Below are 21,065 nucleotides of genomic sequence, written 5' to 3' on the forward strand. Positions count from 1 at the left end.
ACTTTCTTAAGAAATGCCAATACATTGTGGGTTGGCAAATGTTTTTGTGGCAGAGATGTCTATATAAAGATATGGCTGTCCAGGGGAGCAGGCAGGGAGATGAACAAGGTAGGATAAGAAGTATCCCAAAGGACATAGTCTCCTGAAGACGTCAGACATGTTTCCCATTCACTTATTCTGAACACCGCCTGACTATTTCCCTAATACTTAAGCTGCCCTTCAGTCCCTCTGACATTTTGTTGTTGTTTTAAAATCACACTTTCCTTTTTTAATTTAATGCTTTTCTCTCCTTGTTTTCTGTGTGAAAGTGCAAAATAAACAATCTGAGAAAACAGAGAATGGTGTCTTCTAATCTTTTAGACATAATCATCATAGGTATCATTTGTAGTTGTATTAAGTTAAAAAATATTCCAGATAGAAGTGTGATTTTTAAGTTGATTGCACTCCTTTAAGCTCCTATAACATTTTGTTGTCTTAATTGGTAATTGTTTGGTTGATTAGGAAAAAGAAATAAAGTTTGTCATAATGAAGCTTGCAACACTGAGGCAGGACTTGTCAATTTCTGACTCTGCCACTGAATCACTGTGTGGTCTAGGGCAAATCATTTAAACTTGCTATACCTTGGCTTCCCCACTGGCAGCATGGCTCTCATAATACCTGTCTCACAGAGGTGTTGAGACTTAGGGTATGTCTACACTACGGAATAAGGTCGAATTTATAGAAGTCGGTTTTTTAGAAATCGGTTTTATATATTCGAGTGTGTGTGTCCCCACAGAAAATGCTCTAAGTGCATTAAGTGCATTAACTCGGCGGAGTGCTTCCACAGTACCGAGGCTAGAGTCGATTTCCAGAGCATTGCACTGTGGATAGCTATCCCACAGTTCCCGCAGTCTACACTGCCCATTGGAATTCTGGGTTGAGATCCCAATGCCTGATGGGGCTAAAACATTGTCGCGGGTGGTTCTGGGTACATATCGTCAGGCCCCCGGTCCCTCCCTCCCTCCGTGAAAGCAAGGGAAGACAATCGTTTCGCGCCTTTTTTCCTGAGTTACCTGTGCAGACGCCATACCATGGCAAGCATGGAGCCCGCTCAAGTAACCGTCACCCTATGTCTCCTGGGTGCTGGCAGATGCGGTACGGCTTTGCTACACAGTAGCAGCAACCCATTGCCTTCTGGCAGCAGATGGTGCAATACGACTGGTAGCCGTCCTCGTCGTGTCCGAGGTGCTCCTGGCCACGTCGGCTGGGAGCGCCTGGGCAGACATAGGCGCAGGGACTAAATTTGGAGTGACTTGACCAGGTCATTATCTTTAGTCCTGCAGTCAGTCCTATTGAATCGTCTTATGGTGAGCAGGCAGGCGATACGGATTGCTAGCAGTCGTATTGTACCATCTTCTGCCAGGCGGGCAAGAGATAAGGATGGCTAGCAGTCGTACTGTACCATCTTCTGCCGAGCAGCCATGAGATGTGGATGGCATGCAGTCCTTCTGCACCGTCTGCTGCCAGCCAAAGATGTAAAAGATAGATGGAGTGGATCAAAACAAGAAGTAGACCAGATTTGTTTTGTACTCATTTGCCTCCTCCCCTGTCTAGGGGACTCATTCCTCTGGATCACACTGCAGTCACTCACAGAGAAGGTGCAGCGAGGTAAATCTAGCCATGTATCAATCAGAGGCCAAGCTAACCTCCTCGTTCCAATAAGAACAATAACTTAGGTGCACCATTTCTTATTGGAACCCTCCGTGAAGTCCTGCCTGAAATACTCCTTGATGTAAAGACACCCCCTTTGTTGATTTTAGCTCCCTGAAGCCAACCCTGTAAGCCGTGTTGTCAGTCGCCCCTCCCTCCGTCAGAGCAACGGCAGACAATCGTTCCGCGCCTTTTTTCTGTGCGGACGCCATACCAAGGCAAGAATGGAGGCCGCTCAGCTCACTTTTGCAGTTAGGAGCACATTAAACACCACACGCATTATCCAGCAGTATATGCAGCACCAGAACCGGGCAAAGCGATACCGGGTGAGGAGGCAACGTCAGCGCAGTCACGTGAGTGATCAGGACATGGACACAGATTTCTCTGAAAGCATAGGCCCTGCCAATGCATGCATAATGGTGCTAATGGGGCAGGTTCATGCTGTGGAACGCCGATTCTGGACTCGGGAAACAAGCACAGACTGGTGGGACCGCATAGTGTTGCAGGTCTGGGACGATTCCCAGTGGCTGCGAAACTTTCGCATGCGTAAGGGCACTTTCATGGAACTTTGTGACTTGCTTTCCCCTGCCCTGAGGTGCATGAATACCAAGATGAGAAGCGAGTGGCGATAGCCCTGTGGAAGCTTGCAACGCCAGACAGCTACCGGTCAGTTGGGAATCAATTTGGAGTGGGCAAATCTACTGTTGGGGCTGCTGTTAATCAAGTAGCCCACGCAATCAAAGATCTGCTGATATCAAGGGTAGTGACCCTGGGAAATGTGCAGGTCATAGTGGATGGCTTTGCTGCAATGGGATTCCCTAACTGTGGTGGGGCCATAGACGGAACCCATATCCCTATCTTGGCGCTGGAGCACCAAGCCGGCGAGTACATAAACCGCAAGGGGTACTTTTCGATAGTGCTGCAAGCTCTGGTGGATCACAAGGGAAGTTTCACCAACATCAACGTGGGATGGCCGGAAAAGGTACATGACGCTCGCATCTTCAGGAACTCTGGTCTGTTTCAAAAGCTGCAGGAAGGGACTTTATTCCCAGACCAGAAAATAACTGTTGGGGATGTTAAAATGCCTATATGTGTCCTTGGGGACCCAGCCTATCCCTTAATGCCATGGCTCATGAAGCCGTACACAGGCAGCCTGGACAGAAGTCAGGAGCTGTTCAACTACAGGCTGAGCAAGTGCAGAATGGTGGTAGAATGTGCATTTGGACATTTAAAGGCGCGCTGGCGCAGTTTACTGACTCGCTTAGACCTCAGCGAAACCAATATTCCCACTGTTATTACTGCTTGCTGTGTGCTCCACAATATCTGTGAGAGTAAGGGGGAGATGTTTATGGCAGGGTGGGAGGTTGAGGCAAATCGCCTGGCTGCTGGTTACGCACAGCCAGACACCAGGGCGGTTAGAAGAGCACAGGAGGGCGCGGTACGCATCAGAGAAGCTTTGAAAACCAGTTTCATGACTGGACAGGCTACAGTGTGAAAGTTCTGTTTGTTTCTCCTTGATGAAACCCCCCGCCCCTTGGTTCACTCTACTTCCCTGTAAGCTAACCACCCTCCCCTCCTCCCTTCAATCACCGCTTGCAGAGCCAATAAAGTCATTGTTGCTTCACATTCATGCATTCTTTATTCATTGATCACACAAATAGGGGGATGACTACCAAGGTAGCCCAGGAGGGGTGGTGGAGGAGGGAAGGAAAATGCCACACAGCACTTTAAGCACAGCACTTTAAAAGTTTACAACTTTAAAATTTATTGAATGACAGCCTTCTTTTTTTGGGGCAATCCTCTGTGGTGGAGTGGCTGGTTGGCCGGAGGCCCCCCCACCACGTTCTTGGGCGTCTGGGTGTGGAGGCTATGGAACTTGGGGAGGAGGGCAGTTGGTTACAGAGGGGCTGCAGTGGCAGTCTGTGCTCCAGCTGCCTTTGCTGCAGCTCAACCATACACTGGAGCATACTGGTTTGGTCCTCCAGCAGCTTCAGCATTGAATCCTGCCTCCTCTCATCACGCTGCCGCCACATTTGAGCTTCAGCCCGCCACCTCTCCTCCTGGTCATTTTGTGCTTTCCTGCACTCTGACATTATTTGCCTCCACGCATTCGTCTGTGCTCTGTCAGTGTGGGAGGACAGCATGAGCTCGGAGAACATTTCATCGCGAGTGTGTTTTTTTTTCTTTCTAAGCTTCACTAGCCTCTGGGAAGGAGAAGATCTGTGATCATTGAAACACATGCAGCTGGTGGAGAATAAAAAAGGGACAGCGGTATTTAAAAAGACACATTTTATAAAACAGTGGCTACACCCTTTCAGGGTAAACCTTGCTGTTAACATTACATACATAGCACATGTGCTTTCGTTACAAGGTCGCATTTTGCCTCCCCCCACCGCGTGGCTATCCCCTCAACCCTCCCCCCTCCCCGTGGCTAACAGCGGGGAACATTTCTGTTTAGCCACAGGCAAACAGCCCAGCAGGAATGGGCTCCTCTGAGTGTCCCCTGAAGAAAAGCACTCTATTTCAACCAGGTGACCATGAATTATATCTCACTCTCCTGAGGATAACACAGAGAGATAAAAAACAGACGTTGTTTGAATGCCAGCAAACATACACTGCAATGCTTTGTTCTACAATGATTCCCGAGTACGTGTTACTGGCCTGGTGTGGTAAAGTGTCCTACCATGAAGGATGCAATAAGGCTGCCCTCCCCAGAAACCTTTTGCAAAGGCTTTGGGAGTACATCCAGGAGAGCCGCGAATGCCAGGGCAAAGTAATCCTTTCACATGCTTGCTTTTAAACCATGTATAGTATTTTAAAAGGTACACTCACCAGAGGTCCCTTCTCCGCCTGATGGGTCCAGGAGGCAGCCTTGGGTGGGTTCAGGGGGTACTGGCTCCAGGTCCAGGGTGAGAAACAGTTCCTGGCTGTCGGGAAAATCGGTTTCTCCGCTTGCTTGCTGTGAGCTATCTACAACCTCATCATCATCATCTTCTTCTTCTTCTTCTTCGTGCCCAAAACCTGCTTCCATATTGCCTCCCATCTACATTGAAGGAGTCAAACAACACGGCTGGGGTAGTGGTGGCTGAACCTCCTAAAATGGCACGAAGCTCATCATAGAAGGGGCATGTTTGGGGCTCTGACCCGGAGCGGCCGTTCTCCTCTCTGGTTTTCTGGTAGGCTTGCCTCAGCTCCTTCAGTTTCACGCGGCACTGCTTCGGGTCCCTGTTATGGCCTCTGTCCTTCATGCCCTGGGAGATTTTGACAAAGGTTTTGGCATTTCGAAAACTGGAACGGAGTTCTGATAGCACGGATTCCTCTCCCCAAACAGCGATCAGATCCCGTACCTCCTGTTCGGTCCATGCTGGAGCTCTTTTGCGATTCTGGGACTCCATCATGGTCACCTCTGCTGATGAGCTCTGCATGGTCACCTGCAGCTTGCCACGCTGGCCAAACAGGAAATGAGATTCACAAGTTCTACCTGGCCAGTGCATCTGAGTTGAGAGTGCTGTCCAGAGCGGTCACAATGGAGCACTCTGGGATAGCTCCCGGAGGCCAATACCGTCGAATTGTGTCCCCAGTACCCCAAATTCGAGCCGGCAAGGCCGATTTAAGCGCTAATCCACTTGTCAGGGGTGGAGGGTGGAGTAAGGAAATCGATTTTAAGAGCCCTTTAAGTCGAAATAAAGGGCTTCATCGTGCGGACGGGTGCAGGTTTACATCGATTTAATGCTGCTAAATTCGACCTAAAGTCCTAGTGTAGACCAGGGCTTAATACTTATGAAGTGCTTTAGGGTTCTCAGACGAATGATACGATGAAGGGCCAAATGTTGTTTGTGTATACTATAAAGACAATATAGAAGGTGATACCTAAATGCTGCCTTAATAACCAGTTATCTGTTTTGCTGAATGGTTATACTTGACAATAGCAGAAGAGAAAAATCAGATGGGACATGATGGTGAAAATATGTATTTTCCTATCAGTATCTCCCTGAAGTGCATCCATTTTTCTTCATTTTATGTCACTCTTACCAGGTAGTCCGCTGGTAATTGGAGCAATATGTGAGCTCTCCCCCTTTTCATGACAAGAGATCCCATTAACAATCACTGACACTGTGATCCATTTGTTAGGCAGGTACCAGCATAACACAGCTCAAACCTCATCCGCCTGGGGTTCCTTTCTTCCTACAGGGCATCCTTTTCCAAAAAGAAATGCTACTCAGTGTTAAATAATGATATGATTGCTGCTCCCATGGTTACAGCTCCTAACCTTTGCAACTAGGGATTGATCTGGTGTCAAGCAACGTGGATCAGAGATTGATTCATGAGAACGTTTCCCATCCCTGAATTTTAAGATACAGTTGTATACACTGTGTTTCCACTGAAAGGGTTGCATGTGCAGTCAGTTCAATAATAATTATTTCAAATGAGAAACTATGATGGAAACGCTATAGATTTGCGTATGATTGTTGCTGTGCTGTTAGGCTCTTTTCCTTGGATTGTGAATTTTGGGGGGCAGGGACTGTTTTCCTCTGCCCTTATGTAGCACAGATCACAGAGGGGAGCCAATTTTGATTGGAGTCCATGGGGGCTACCACAACACAAATAATTTTGTCTGTGAAGTAAGGTGACTTACTATTTCCCAGTTTCTTGCATACATACTCTAAGCCATGGAACACTTGATGGTGTTTCTAGGTTTTTGTAATATTGCTGTTACTCTACAAACATTTTCAAATTTTGGTGATGATAATACTTACCTACTTCAGAGGGGTATTGTGAGGAATTTGTCAGAAGGAGAAAACTGAGGCGCAGACAGGGTATGAGATTTGCCCAAAGTCACATAACAAGTAACAATCAGAGCCAGGCTCAGATTTTTGGCAGCTCCTGGCTCCCAAGTTTGTACTCGGTTCACTAGACTCTGCTACTTTATCAGTGCCATATTAGTTTGTTTTGATGATAGCAGGAGGAAGGGAGGCCTAAAATAAGTGGCTTCAACTGCCTACATGTAAGAATCCCCAGAAATTAACTCCTTAGTGTATAGCTCTGCTTTTTGGAACTGGGTGATGGTATAATTATATTAACAGCATTAAAAATATCATCATTGGATGTACATTGGGTTATTGGCATGTATACAGTGGCAGCCATTCAACAAGACCACCTAGACCCTCCAAACGTACTTTTCAGTCTTCAGCAAAGATTTTAATATTTCTATATGCTGTTGACACATTCACATAAAATTGATTTATTTAAATCCTGAATCTGCCACCCCTACTCCCATTGGGTAGTACCTTTCTGTCTACACAGCTCTACTGACTTCATTAGGATACTTGCAGAGCAAGGTATTACTCAATGTAAGGGTGGCAGAACTGGGACCTTAGAGAATAAGATTGTGTACTCCTAAAATAAGATAATGTTACTGAATAGCTCTTATTCCAGACACATACTCAGCATTGTGTGTAGTTTATCTGAGTTAGAACGTCTGCAACCAGAAACAAGGCTTAAAGCCTGATGTAGCTTGTTTTGTTAACATATCCAGTCACTGTGTATAAAACTCAGCTGCTGTAGGGATGTTTAAGTGATAATGTGGATTGTACCCCAAAGAACGGTCTTGATGAAGAATATCAGCTGCACTATTCAAGTAATAGGTTGAGTTAGGATGCAAATTCTTTATTCTCATGCTTCTGATTTCTTTGTTCATGTATGAAAATGCACAAATAATTAAATTTTCATGTCAGAATAACAAACGCCAGAGAACAAGGGAATGGGAATGCTGACAGAGAACCTACAGGTGTCAGATGATGTTGCTGTAATCAGTTAAATAACTACTGCTGTCTTTGTGTATGACGTTAATCCCTTTTGTTTTCTGTTTTCCAGCATCCCAGTGTCCCAGACTATCCTCCATCTGATGGGTATGCATTCAGTAACACAGTTTACAAAAGAGGGCCTCTGCTGGACCAGGGGGCAGCTGTTGCTGCCTTTAAACAAACTGTTAGCCGACATGTAGATAGGTAACACTGAATGGACATCATGTATAGAGCTGTGGATAACTGTCCCAATTTATCACTATTGGGGTGGAGGTGTCTCTGTTTGTTCTTCTATTTCTATGTCCGGAGTGTGCGTCATTTCCTAAAGGAGAAAGTCCTCCCTGTAATATGGTGCTTGGCTTGGCTTTATTTAGTGCTGATTATATAAAGCTCCTTTAGAGTACTCTCTGCATGAGCACCCATTTAAAGTCCCCTTTGTATACACTGTTAAATGGGTGCTTCTGTCAAAAGCAATAAATTAATGGAAGTGGAATTCTGAGCGTTATCAGACTGAATCAGAACACAGGATCTTTTAATATGGACATAACATAACCTATTTTTGGTTTGTTTCCAAATGTAGAATGCCATTTACTCTTTTTGGAAATACAAAGAATTGCTTTGCCATTCCTTGGAATTTTTTGTTACTCCCCCACTCCACCCCCAGTTTTGATTCTTAACACCCATGTTTAGAATAGGAATCAAATCTTTCTTTTCCCTGTGCTCAGTGTGGAATTATACATACAGCTCTGAAATTGTAACAAGTGGTGACCAAGCACAGTGTAAGGGAGTGTTTTTGCACAAAGGAGCTATTCCCTTCCCATCCCTTCAGCTTTGTCTGAGTAGATTACAGTCAGCACCTTGGATATGTGATGTTGGGTTCTCCAGTTAGACCGTGTCTGTATGGGAAGGTTATACTGGTAGAAGTGAAGGTGTAAATGTAAACAAATATAGTTATATATATATATAGTCCAACTATATATAAATATAGTCAAACGTAGACACTCATTCCTCTACAAAAGTGCATTATTTTTGGTTTAGCTTATGTTACTTGGGAAGAGGTTTAAGCTAAGTGGAAAAAAGTCACTCTTCTCCAGAATAAAAATGCCCACACAGTGGGATTGTAAAGGGAAGGGTAAACCCCTTTGAAATCCTTCCTGGCCAGAGGAAAAACTCCTCTCACCTGTAAAGGGTTAAGAAGCTAAAGGTAACCTCGCTGGCACCTGACCAAAATGACCAATGAGGAGACAAGATACTTTCAAAAGCTGGGAGGAGGGAGAGAAACAAAGGGTCTGTGTGTCTGTCTTTATGCTGCCTTTGTCGGGGATAGACCAGGAATGGAGTCTTAGAACTTTTAGTAAGTAAGCTAGCTAGGTATGTGTTAGATTATGATTTCTTTAAATGGTGGAGAAAAGAATTGTGCTGAATAGAATAATTATTTCTGTCTGTGTATCTTTTTTGTAACTTAAGGTTTTGCCTAGAGGGGTTCTCTATGTTTTGAATCTAATTACCCTGTAAGGTATCTACCATCCTGATTTTACAGGGGGGATTTCTTTATTTCTATTTACTTCTATTTCTATTAAAAGTCTTCTTGTAAGAAAACTGAATGCTTTTTCATTGTTCTCAGATCCAAGGGTTTGGGTCTGTGGTCACCTATGCAAATTGGTGAGGCTTTTTATCCAACATTTCCCAGGAAAGGGGGGGTGCAAGTGTTGGGAGGATTGTTCATTGTTCTTAAGATCCAAGGGTCTGGGTCTGTAGTCACCTAGGCAAATTGGTGAGGCTTTTTACCAAACCTTGTCCAGAAAGTGGGGTGCAAGGTTTTGGGAAGTATTTTGGGGGGGAAGACGTGTCCAAACAGCTCTTCCCCAGTAACCAGTATTTGTTTGGTGGTGGTAGCAGCCAATCCAAGGACAAAGGGTGGAATATTTTGTACCTTGGGGAAGTTTTGACCTAAGCTGGTAAAGATAAGCTTAGGAGGTTTTTCATGCAGGTCCCCACATCTGTACCCTAGAGTTCAGAGTGGGGGAGGAACCTTGACATACTGGTACAACTATATATTTGATACCATTTTCCTGTGTAGACAAGGTCTTAGCTCTGTGTGTGTGTGTGTGTGTGTGGAGGGGGGGGTGGCAGAATTCTTATAACTGTTGTGTTAACTGGCTGAATTCAAAATTATGTGCTGAAGCAATTGTGGAGAGGTGGGAGAGCTTAAGTGGAAGGGGGAAGGGTAGCCTTGAGAAGAAGAAAACAAACTGCCCATTTCAGTTACAGGTTGCATATCCTCAGCCACTTCTAACTCGCTTTTTATCGATAGAAGCTAAATTGGTAATTTTTCAGCACTTCAAAGTTAGTTTTTGTAATGGAAGGCGAGTGGATAGTGGCTGCCGGACCACAAACTGCTGCTGTAAACTTCTTTGACAAAGAAGGGTTCCATGTAATCCCCTATTTAAAAAAAGAAAAGAGAGAGAAAGGGAGAAGGTCGCTTAAATTGAATGAGCCATTCACTAACGGGCTAGGGTGTGCAATGGGAGGCTACTAACATACGCTTCTTGGTGGTGGAAGGCAGTTGACTTTTGATCTCACAGTACATCAGTAGTGGACACCTGGGATGCATGGTTTACATCATCACTCTGACACAGAATGACTAGTGACTATGCTTTCTAATGAAGTTGTGTGGTGTTTCAGCATACATGTAAATCCAGCTCCAAGAGCCTCCCAGTCTACTTGTGCTTGATTGTGCTTTCTGGGATACTATGTTACAAATATTGATGCAAAAAATAAGCTTATTTTTTGCACCAACATTTGTAACATAGTATCTCAGAAAGCCTTGCAACCGCAGCCTACATAGGAAAATGCAAGTTGATTATAACTACATCGTATCTAATTGGTAATGTGGTGGAGCCTCAGTGAAGGTGCATGTGCAGTGGGCAGGTTTCACAGGGAATCATCAAGCATAAATAGAGTGGGAGGATCCTGGAGCTAGATTTGAAAGGTGGGATTTTCACTGGCCTTTCTCTGCTCAAGGAAATTTACCACTCGTTTCAACAGGAGCAGAGTTAAAGCTGAACTGAAAGCTTTTGAAAATCCCACCTGGATTTTTTTTTTCTATTGGGAGAGTAATTGGAGCGAGGGTTAGAAACTGCAGATAGGGGGATGAGTTTGAAAAGGCAGCACAAAAATGTGTAAGGACTATCAGGAGGGCATTAGTCATTCAATGAAATGACAAGAAGGCAATCAGAAACTGTAAACCAATAAGGTGGCTTAAAAGTGAGTACAAAATAGGCAAAACTGGGATTGCTATCCTCTCCTTTGACATTGTAATGACTAAATTATGGTTATGGGTATGAACATTGTTCATATCATGTTTTCCTTTCCTCCCTTACATGTGCTAATCGCTTTCAGTGTATTGTTTTTTCTTTCAAACCTATATATAGATTTACAATCTAAATATGACTATGCCTTTGTTCTGCTCTTCAAGTAAAGTGAGACAGTTCTCCACAGCCAAAAATAGCTAGGTAACTACTGGAGTACTCAAGGATGTACTTGGGATCAGTAGTTACAATCAGCAAACTGCCAACAGTAAAAATTCATTTACCTCTCCATGGTGTGATGTTATGTCCAGCATTTCAAAGTCATTATTTGTTTACTGTTTATATTATCCATTAGTTCATTAACTCTTCTACATGGTGGTTTTGATGTGCATGTCATTTGCGTTAGGTGCATATTGCTTTTGGGTTTTTTTTTGGGGGGGGGGTGAGGGGGTTAGCTTTTGACCTCAAAGACTTGGTTGTACATCTGAGAACCCACTAGCTCACTTTCCAAAAGGAATCTGAACAGATCTTTCCTTGTGGAACGAGAGTGTTGTACTCTGTATTCTTCATCCCACTAAATTTTATATGAATTTTACCTTTAACTGCTCATAAGTCATTTTTAATTCTCGCTTGAGCTAATGACTCTGGGCTATTAGTTTACGTAGTGCCTTATGGACAAATAAGAAAATTTACCTGTGGTGGGCAAGTATTTTTGACATTGGCAATTTAGTTTGATTGGATTTAATGCTGAAAATTATTCATTCTGTCTGCAGTCATGGAGACATTACAAACAAGTAATTTGAAATGTAAATTGTGATGCACTCTAGAGAGTGCAATCTTTCTTTAAGCACATAAGATGCTTTGTAAATTACTACAAATTGTAAACCTTTCCCAATATATCAGTTTGCTTTATTACACAAGACTATTAAATCCAGTATAATCCTTTACAGGAATACAGCTATAAATCGGATGCATTGAATTGATTTACTTTAATGCAGTGACATCTGCTAATCTCTAAATTATTACAGTACTTACTGCAAGTTCTGAGCTAACCATTGTTACCAACTCTTGAGGTCTGTGAAACTCAATTAATACTTTTTGTCTTTTGCTGGCTCGTTAATGTTGTAATGGGTGATTATAGTGTGCATTGGTAAATTCTATGGCAATTAAGTGTCCTAAAATAGATTATCAGGATACAGCTTGCTTAAATGTTTTATTTTTTAAATTGCTTGCTTCTCTTGAAAGTCTAGCAGAATAATGGTTGGGTTGTTTGCTTTGTAGAAATTATGAAGCACACGGTAAGGCACAGCCCAAGAGATATGCCAAATCCAAGTATGACTTTGTGGCAAGAAACCACAGTGAACTTTCTGTCTTGAAGGATGATATTTTAGAGGTAATGTAGTACACAGAAATGAAATTTCTAATACTTCCCAGAACTGATGGCGTCCTCTCTGTGGGCAGTCTGAATGTTTGGGGTGATGACTTCTGACACACTAGTCTGAATTCTTCTGTAGGAATATGGAAAGTTCAGTTATTTTGTATCTTAGTCAAGATGCATGGGGATTCCATGCTGACCTATCACTTGTTGCTATAGACCTCATCTCTTTAATAGTTGGGTGGGATTTCACAGCCTTCTGCAATATGAATTTTAAAATTAAAAATCTTTGAATAACAAAGTCTAGAGACCCCATTCTTCCAGTCATTCATTGTTCATACACATAGCGAGGGACAGTCTCTCACTTGAAAAGATTACAATCTAAATAGACAAGCCAGGCAAAAGGGGGAAGGAGAAACAGAGGCACAAAGAGATAAAGTTCTTGCCCGAGTTCTTGCATAGCAGTGGCAGAGTCAAACCTGGGACCTCTGACTACCAGCCCAGTTCCCTATTCTTGGAGCAATGCTGTCTCCCCAACTATTTACCTTCCCAAAATGTCATGATATCCTTAGGTTATTACTATCCTTGGCCAGCAGTTTAGAGTGCATATGTTCACCTTTAAGGGTGTGTCCTCTTCTCACACATGTATATCTCTGCTTCCACTATACCCCTTATATGGGGAATGCCCGATATGAATTGATCTTTAAGATCACTACTCTTTTTTTCTATTCCACATCCCACCTTTAAGTGCCTCAAAGAAACGAAGCGCTTATGGGCTATGTCTGCATTTGGAGCTGGGGTGTGATATTCCCAGTTGGAGTAGACCTACACGTGCGAGCTCGCAAACCGTGTAGCCCCAGTTGCATGGCAGCAGCATGCGCTAGCCACCCAAGTACAAATCTACCAGTATGCAGGACAGCGAACCCATGCCACCACTTGAGGCTGCCTGTGCTGCCGTGGCTGTGCGACTGTTGTTGGCGCATGAGCTCAGCGAGCGCTTGGATGAGTTATGTCCATTCAAGCCGGGAATCGCACCCTGAGCTTCAAGTGTAGCCGCAGCTACTGAGGGACAGAAAGAGATGGTTGGTACTTCATAATATATAATTTAAAAAAAATGGTACTTAATCAAATATATTCTTTTTTTATTTATGTCCCTCTCCCTCAAGCCTTCATAGATCACTGGTTAGGCTATAAGGTCTTTGGGGGAGGAACTTTGTATTTATATCTGTAAGTATAGTGCCAGCTACACTGGCACCTGAGTCCTGAGTTAAACCTCTAAACGCTACTAAGTGTAAATATTAATTATGATGATACAAAGGGTGGTCTACAGTAATTTCTTTGAGGCACCAATAAGAGCTGTGTCTTGGCACTATAATCAATTATTTGTATTTCTAAAGTGTTCTCGGCTATTGACTGTGTTGGAAGCATTTGACTTCTGTACTGGTGGGGAGTCTTATTTGCCTCCTGTGGAGATTAGAATAATTCTTTAGCTGAATTGAGCATGAGGGATAATCTATTTCAGGCTTAGCTTAATTAATAAAAGGCAGCATAATGCAGTGAGTTCCCATACCGGCCACCAGAAATCCCCAATTACCCAGCTGCCAACGTTCCATAAATACAATCACCACACACCCAAAGGAGACAAAAAAGTCTTCTAGTTAGGTCAGAGTGAGTGGACGAACTGGAGGAAGCAGGTGAATTACATTAAAAATGCATTTTCCCTCTATTAAATCTTAATGATCAGTTATAGATGAGATTAAAAAAATACCCTTCAATGTCCTTTTTCTTGTATGATTACTGGTCAGGCATGTGTATTAGAAACACGGACTGTTTAAAAGCAATAAACAACGTATTTCTATATTAATGAAGCAGCTAACTGGGATGATTTCAGATAATGTTTGTTCACTATTCTATGTTTGGGCTACTCCCTGACTGTTGACTGGTATGCATCTAAGATTTGGTTTGGTTAGGTTAGTTCTTCTGATGTCAGTGTAGAGGTCACCAAACAGTTTGTGCAGCTCCATGATGTTCTGTCCTAAGCAAAATCTGGTGTACAGATTAATTTTTTTATGTTGTTAATCAAGTTGACCTGAAATGGACACAATTTGAGACGGCAGTAGAAAATTTGTGCCCTCTCTCCGGTGATTGCAATCAATCTAATTAAAAAAGAATCAGGGATCATGGAAAGTGGGGAGGGAGCAAAGGCCTGTGATGAGGAAGGAACTAAATCTGACTGAACAACTGACAGTTGCTGGACCAGATCCTGGCAACGACAGGGCTTTGCTTTAAGTGTTGCAATGCAAGCCTCAAAACAAGCCTGACATAAATGTCATTCACCTTTTAACTTGACTTATTGTATCAAATGATTTCAGATCCTCGATGACAGAAAACAATGGTGGAAAGTTCAAAATAAAAGTGGCCTTGCAGGGTTTGTGCCAAACAACATCTTGGATCCACTGCGACCTCAGGAACCTGGTTTAGGACATTCTGAACCTGCATACAGTCACACCATACAGGTATCCTTTGTTCCTTAGAAAAAAAATCCATTTATATTTTTAATGATGGGGTAGGGTAAGGTGGTTCAAAGCAGAACAACAACAAAAATCTGTAAATTCTACTGCAACCTCAAAATTCCTGTTGGCTCTATATAAGTTGAACTTTATTTCTCTGTTATGTAGAGTCTAAAATAAAAATAAAATTGACAGAATTTATAATAGGTCAAATCTTTTCCTTTGGATCTTCTGTTTCTGTTATCCGATTGACAGACATCAAATATTCGAAACCTAATATGTATGGTGTACATTTATTTTAATTACAAATACCTTTCATATGTTGATAGCTGTTGATGCCAAAGAAGGAGTTTGAATTATTTAAGGTAGGGTTAACTTCATTCCTTCTCAGAGAGTGAATTTTAGCGTATCCTTTAGTTTCTGTCCTTTTTGTGTGTTGTATGTATATCTATTAGTCTATAATATCTATTTCTCTCAATTTTGGAGTGAATAGGTCTAGACCTCTGTGTGGTATTGTGGGTGCCATAGAATCATGTGTTTGCTGTTTGAATTTATGGAGCAATCATTTCTCAACGATAGCCCTAGAGCAACAACAGAAAAATTTGATGCTTGTGTCTAAGCTTTTGGCCTAATTTTGTTTTTCTTTTACATAATGGTGGGTTGAAGTATTTTATCTGCTCGTTATATACATGGAGCACAACCAGAGCCCAATACTGCAATGGTAAATTACCAGGGTTCTTTACATCCATTTAATTACTCATGTGAATAAGGATTTGTAGGATAAGGACCAAATACGTTTTTTTTACACTATCGTAACAGGCCAATGGCTTATATTTAGCTGGAGATACCATATTTTGGGAGAGTTTGTTTTTTCTTTCTGCTGTGTTGGTTCTAGAGATGGGCAAGCCAGTTAAGATAAAGCAGAATTCCCAGCCCTGCCCCTGAACCAAACTTTGATCCAAACTTCAACTGAAACTTTCTGTGGTTAACCTGTTTCCCCATTATTCATTTCCTTGTACCTCTGCATTTATAGTTTCCAGTTCAAAATAGAGTGCTCATCTACAATTGTTTAGTGTTTGTATTACAGAGGCATCTGGAGGTCCTAATCAAGGCTCTCGTGCTAGGTGCTGTCCACATAAATCACACAAAAGAAAGATGCAGCCTTTTATGCTATTTCTGGCCTGTCTAGGGATACCTGAGCATCTCTCGTGAAACTAGTCTCGTAATATATCCAGGCTAATATTGAAAAACCCAGTACATTCAGATAAAGTACTTGGGATAAGTATCCAAAATTTTGAGCACTCACTTAAACTTGGGACTGATCAGTAATCCATATAAGTCAACAGGAGTCTTTTCATTGAGCTCATTGGACTTTGAATCAGGTCTTTTATGAAGTTTGCCTCTCACTAGTTGTTTTCCAGTAATGTTTGAGCTCTTCCTCTGAATAAATTCTGTTTTTATGTGTGTGTGAAATGAAGCATGTATGTGTAGTGTTTTGCAAACTCTGTTTAAAGATCTGTTGTGGTTTTTTTCTAACTCAAGTGCATGTATTTTCAGTTTTTGTTTTGGAACTACTTACAAAAAAAATTAAGCAGGTCTTGTTGGGACATTTTTGAGTAGAAGTTCGTAATACGTTTTGCATGATTCACTCCAGATTTGGGAGGATTTCATGAAATAATGAAACAACATCAAAAAATAGAAGTCCATGTTTTCACTAATTTCACAGAATCATGGAAATTAGAAATGGGTAATAATGATCTTTAATGCCATAGTCCTTCCACCCCCTTACAGTAGTGGATTGTTCCCAACAGTTCATTGTACTTCTGCTTTGTTCAGTTTAAAATAATCCAAATGCACCACTTCCCTTATGAAGCTGTTCTAGATCTCGCAGGAATTTTCTTGTATTCACCCTAACTATTCCGTTTCCTCTCTTCACCCTGTTGCTTGATTTGTTGATGCAGCTGGTGGCTATGTAACCGAAAAGAAAGAACCTATATTCGAAACGTAAGAACAGCCATACTGGTTCAGACTAAAGGTCCATCGAGCCCAGTATCCTGTCTTCCGACAGTGGCCCGTGCCAGATAAGTCCAACTCCTATGCAACTGTACATATTAAAAAAAAAAAAGCAACAATATAGGAAATAATGCATAAAGAAAGCATTCCCCGGGCAGCTGCAGGCTGTACTTGGCTCATTATTGTAGTTTGATCATTTTAAAATAATCGCTAAATAGTCATCATCCTAATGTTTGCTCTCTAAGGCAAATTACATTTGGCAATACCATAATTTATAATGTTATCTAAAAAATCACCTGAGATTTAGTGCATCACAAATTGTTGCCTAAACTTATAGTCGTGAATGAGGAAGGTCTTTACAAACAGGTAACATTCATAGTTACTAATGTCACCTTCTATTTCATGTTGAAGATTATAAACTTAAGTGCTCCTGAGCCTTTTCTCTTGGGTATTAATTTGGCCCATATTAACATAGAGGTGTACAGATGCTGTTTTTAATATGTTTAGCCTCACTACTAACTGTGAAGTAGGGAAGTGCTATTATCCCCATTTTACTGAGGGAGAACTGAGGCAGAGAGAGACTAAGTGACTTGCTAAAGTGTCCCCCAGGAAGTCTCTGGGAGAACAGGGAATTGAACCTGGACCTCCTGAGTCCCAGACTGGCACCATAACTTTCTTTCATCTCCTCCAAATGTGAGCACTGGTTTCTGTACAATTCGTTCCAATGCACCTAAGTGCTGAGCAGGCTTCTCCATGCTTTCAAACACAACTTCTGCTTCAGCGCTGGCATGCATGGGGCCTGTCAGTTGTGACAAATGCTGTGGGCTTTTTTGATGTAGTTATTTATTTGTCCGTTCATTTAATGTGTCCCTGGTGGTCTGCAAAGCACACATGACAGCAGGGAAAATCCACTTCCTGATGCTAAGGCCTTAAGGCCCCATTGAGACTGTCAGACTCATTTTTTCTTATGATTTTTCTACAGAAGTAACCCCTCTCTTGGGGAGGTGAATAGCTAGGGCAGAGGTCGGTAACCTATCAAAGAGGAGGAGCCATTTTTTGGTTTTTGTCTTTGACCAAAATATTTTAAGAGCTGCATCACACGCAAAGCTACTTGTAGAGTTAGAATTTATCAACTAACAATAATTGAACATATTAAAAAAACGAGGAGTCCTTGTGGCACCTGAGAGACTAACAAATTTATTTGGGCATAAGCTTTCATGGGCTAGAACCCACTTCATCAGATGCCCATGAAAGCTTATGCCCAAATAAATTTTAGTCTCTAAGGTGCTGCAAGGACTCCTCATTGTTTTTGCTGATACAGACTAACACGGCTACCACTCTGAAACATGAACATATTAAAGTTATTACTACTGACCAATACTTTTAATGTGACTTCTGCCATTTGAATTTGAATATAAACACATTGGTTCCCGGCTAACGGGAGCTGCGGGGGCAGTGCTTGCGGGCGCAGGCAGCGCACAGAGACCCGCTGCCTCCTTCCCCCCAAGGGGCACGCAGAGACGTGCCAGCAGCCAGCCGCTTCCAGGAGCAGCGTGGGGCCAAAGCCCTGCTGCGCCGACAGCCGGGAGCCGCCTGTGGTAAGCGCCTCCCAGCCAGAACCTGCACTTTGTACCCCCTCAAAAAACAGCTGCCCTCAAGGGGGCAGCCAAAAAGCTGCATGTGTCTCCGGAGCCACAGGTTGCCCACCCCTGAGCGAGGGCATTAATTATTGCACTTGAATATATGCAAGAGAGCCTTTTGCGTACTTGCAGCTTTGTTTGCTCTGCTGTTGACCTTTGTCGGTACTCATTGAATTAGATTTTGGGTTAAACTCTGAAACCTCTTAATGGGCTGGTCCAAGATAGTTACCTGATAGTGAGTCCTTGGTGCCTTTGGAGATGGTGGTCAGTACAGCAGACTTACAAAATAGGCGAGCCACTAGCCCAGTCTACCTCCACAGTCCAAGGGCTGTGGAATGTTCTCCCCTCTGGTCTAGGGTAAACTGTGGAATTTCAAATTACTACACAAAGACATTCAAACTACTAAAATACTAACATTTTCTTTTAGAACTTCAGTATGGCACACTGGTGCTTGTGTATGAGTTTTATGCTAATGCGACTTCCTTGTTGTCGTAGCCTCTTATGATTTTAGCTGTTTAATCTGCCTTTGTCACTGTAGAGCAGCAAAGATATTTTGACTGATGTCAGATAAACAATACATTATGCATATTAATAATTTGCCAAGCAATCTAATCATTTCCTTTCTTTTAGTAATAACATTTCCAGTGGAAATAGAGTAGATACAATAATTGTGCATTTTATTATTTTTTCAAAAAGTAAAATTGAGAGATGTGATTTAAAAGGTGTGACATGATGGATACGGCCCTGTGAGTCAGAGGAGTATTATACCCATTTTATAGATGAGCTCAGGCACAGAGGGTAAATTTCCACTCTTTTGTTTTCAAAATTTGAGACTCAATGAGATTTACGCTCCTCAGCCACTTGTGAAAATAGGAATTAGCGCCCAAGTGACTTAGGGACCTTTTGAATATGTTATATAAAGGCACTTAAATGACTTGACAAATGTCACCGAGGAATTTGGTGAAAGAACTGGGAACTGAACTTTTACATCCTGATTTCCAGCCCACTGCCTTAACCCCAAGGCCACTCATCTGCTTTTTTAACCCTTTGCAAGTCTGAGCTGTGCTGAATGACAGAGGTACCTAGATAGTTATATGCAAATATTTGCTATCTATATTTTTACAGATTGTTAGAGATTACTCTAATCCAATGAACAATTGAATGTAGAGCTATATGTATCACACATTTTTCGCTTTACTGGCAATCCCAAATAAGTGTGGGGATGGGGAAAATTGTTTTGGGTCTAACCAAAACCAGTGTGTTTTTTAAATTTTTAGCTAGGTTTTTTTTTTTTTTAAACTATCATTTCTGGTTGAACAAAATGTTTCATTAGATTTTGAGTGTTTAATACTTTTAATAAATTTACATTGAATTTTCAAATAAATTGTCATTTTGAACCAACAAATAAATATATTTCCTTTAGAAAATAATGTTTTTTTTCATTTTGACTGTTTCGGAAATTTTTTTACGTGAACAATTGTCAAAATGGATACAATTCACAAAACGTTTCATAGAGTCATAGAAGTATAGGACTGGAAGAGACCTCAGTAGGTCATCTATTCCAGCCCCCTTCACTCTATGCAGGACTATGTAATAACTAGACCATTCCTGATAGGTGTTTGTCTAACCTGTTCTTAAAAGCCTCCAATGATGGAGAGTCCACAACCTCCCTAGGCAATTTATTCCAGTGCTTAACTACCCTGACAGTTGGGAAGTTTTTCCTAATGTCCAACCTACACCACCCTTGCTTCAATTTCAGCCCATTGCTTCTTGTGTCCTCAGAGGTTAATGAGAACAATTTTTCACCCTCTTCCTTTTAACAAATTTTTATGTACTTGAAAACTGTTATGTCTCAGTCATCTCTTCTCCAGACTAAACAAACCCATTTTTTTCAGTCTTTCCTCATAGGTCATGTTTTCTAGACCTTTAATCATTTTTGTTCCTCTCATCTGGACTTTCTCTAATTTGTCAACATCTTTCCTGAAATGCGGTGCCCGGGAGTGGACACAGTACTCCAGCTGAAACCTTATCAATGTGGAGTAGAGCAGGAAAATTACTTGTCTTGCTTCCAACACTCCTGCTAATACATCCCAGAATGCCGTTCACTGTTTTTGTAACTGTTGACTCATATTTAGCTATTCACTATATTCGCTATAGCCCACAGATCTCTTTCGGCAGTACTCCTTCCTAGGCAGTCATTTCCCATTTGTATGTGTGCAATTGATTGTTCCTTCCTAAATGAAGTACTTTGCATTTGTTCTTATGAAATTTCATCCTATTTACTTCAGGCCATTTCTCCAGTTTGTCCAGAGTATTTTGAATTTTAATCCTGTCCTCCAAAGCACTTGCAACCAGCTCCCAGCTTGGTATTGTCCGCAAACTTTTATGAGTGTTTTCTCTTTGCCATTATCTAAATCGTTGATGAAGATATTGAGCAGAACTGAACCAGGACCAATCCCTGCAGGACCGCACCTGACATGCCTTTCCAGCTTGACTGTGATCCCCTTTTTCAGTATTACTGAATCTTCATTCGCTCCCCTCCTCCCCCCAAAAAAAGTTTTAGCCAAAAAAATGTGCCCAGCTCTGATTGTGCAGTACAGCTGAACTCAGAAATCCACTGCGATTCCTCAAGGGCTGTTGTTAGATATGGTGGTGTTTAATATCTTGATAAATGACCTAGAATAAAGCAATGATAAAATTTACCAAAGGTACATGTGTAGGAT

The 21,065-nt window shown here is 42.0% G+C and overlaps 1 protein-coding gene across 8 annotated transcripts in view; it reads left to right on the forward strand.

Moving 5' to 3' along the window:
• Window positions 1-21,065, forward strand: part of EPS8 (EGFR pathway substrate 8, signaling adaptor) — a 213,651-nt gene that overhangs the window by 169,573 nt on the left and 23,013 nt on the right. For 7 of the 8 annotated variants that reach the window (XM_048827861.2, XM_048827868.2, XM_048827844.2 and 4 more), the window contains 3 exons: window positions 7,564-7,697; window positions 12,086-12,197; window positions 14,552-14,695. In XM_048827861.2, coding sequence (XP_048683818.1) covers window positions 7,564-7,697; window positions 12,086-12,197; window positions 14,552-14,695 — 390 coding nt within the window. The remainder of the gene's footprint in view (window positions 1-7,563; window positions 7,698-12,085; window positions 12,198-14,551; window positions 14,696-21,065) is intronic. The other variant, XM_048827883.2, reaches the window with a different exon arrangement.

The sequence above is a fragment of the Caretta caretta genome, chromosome 1 (assembly GCF_965140235.1).
Source record: "Caretta caretta isolate rCarCar2 chromosome 1, rCarCar1.hap1, whole genome shotgun sequence".
Taxonomy (NCBI): domain Eukaryota; kingdom Metazoa; phylum Chordata; order Testudines; family Cheloniidae; genus Caretta; species Caretta caretta.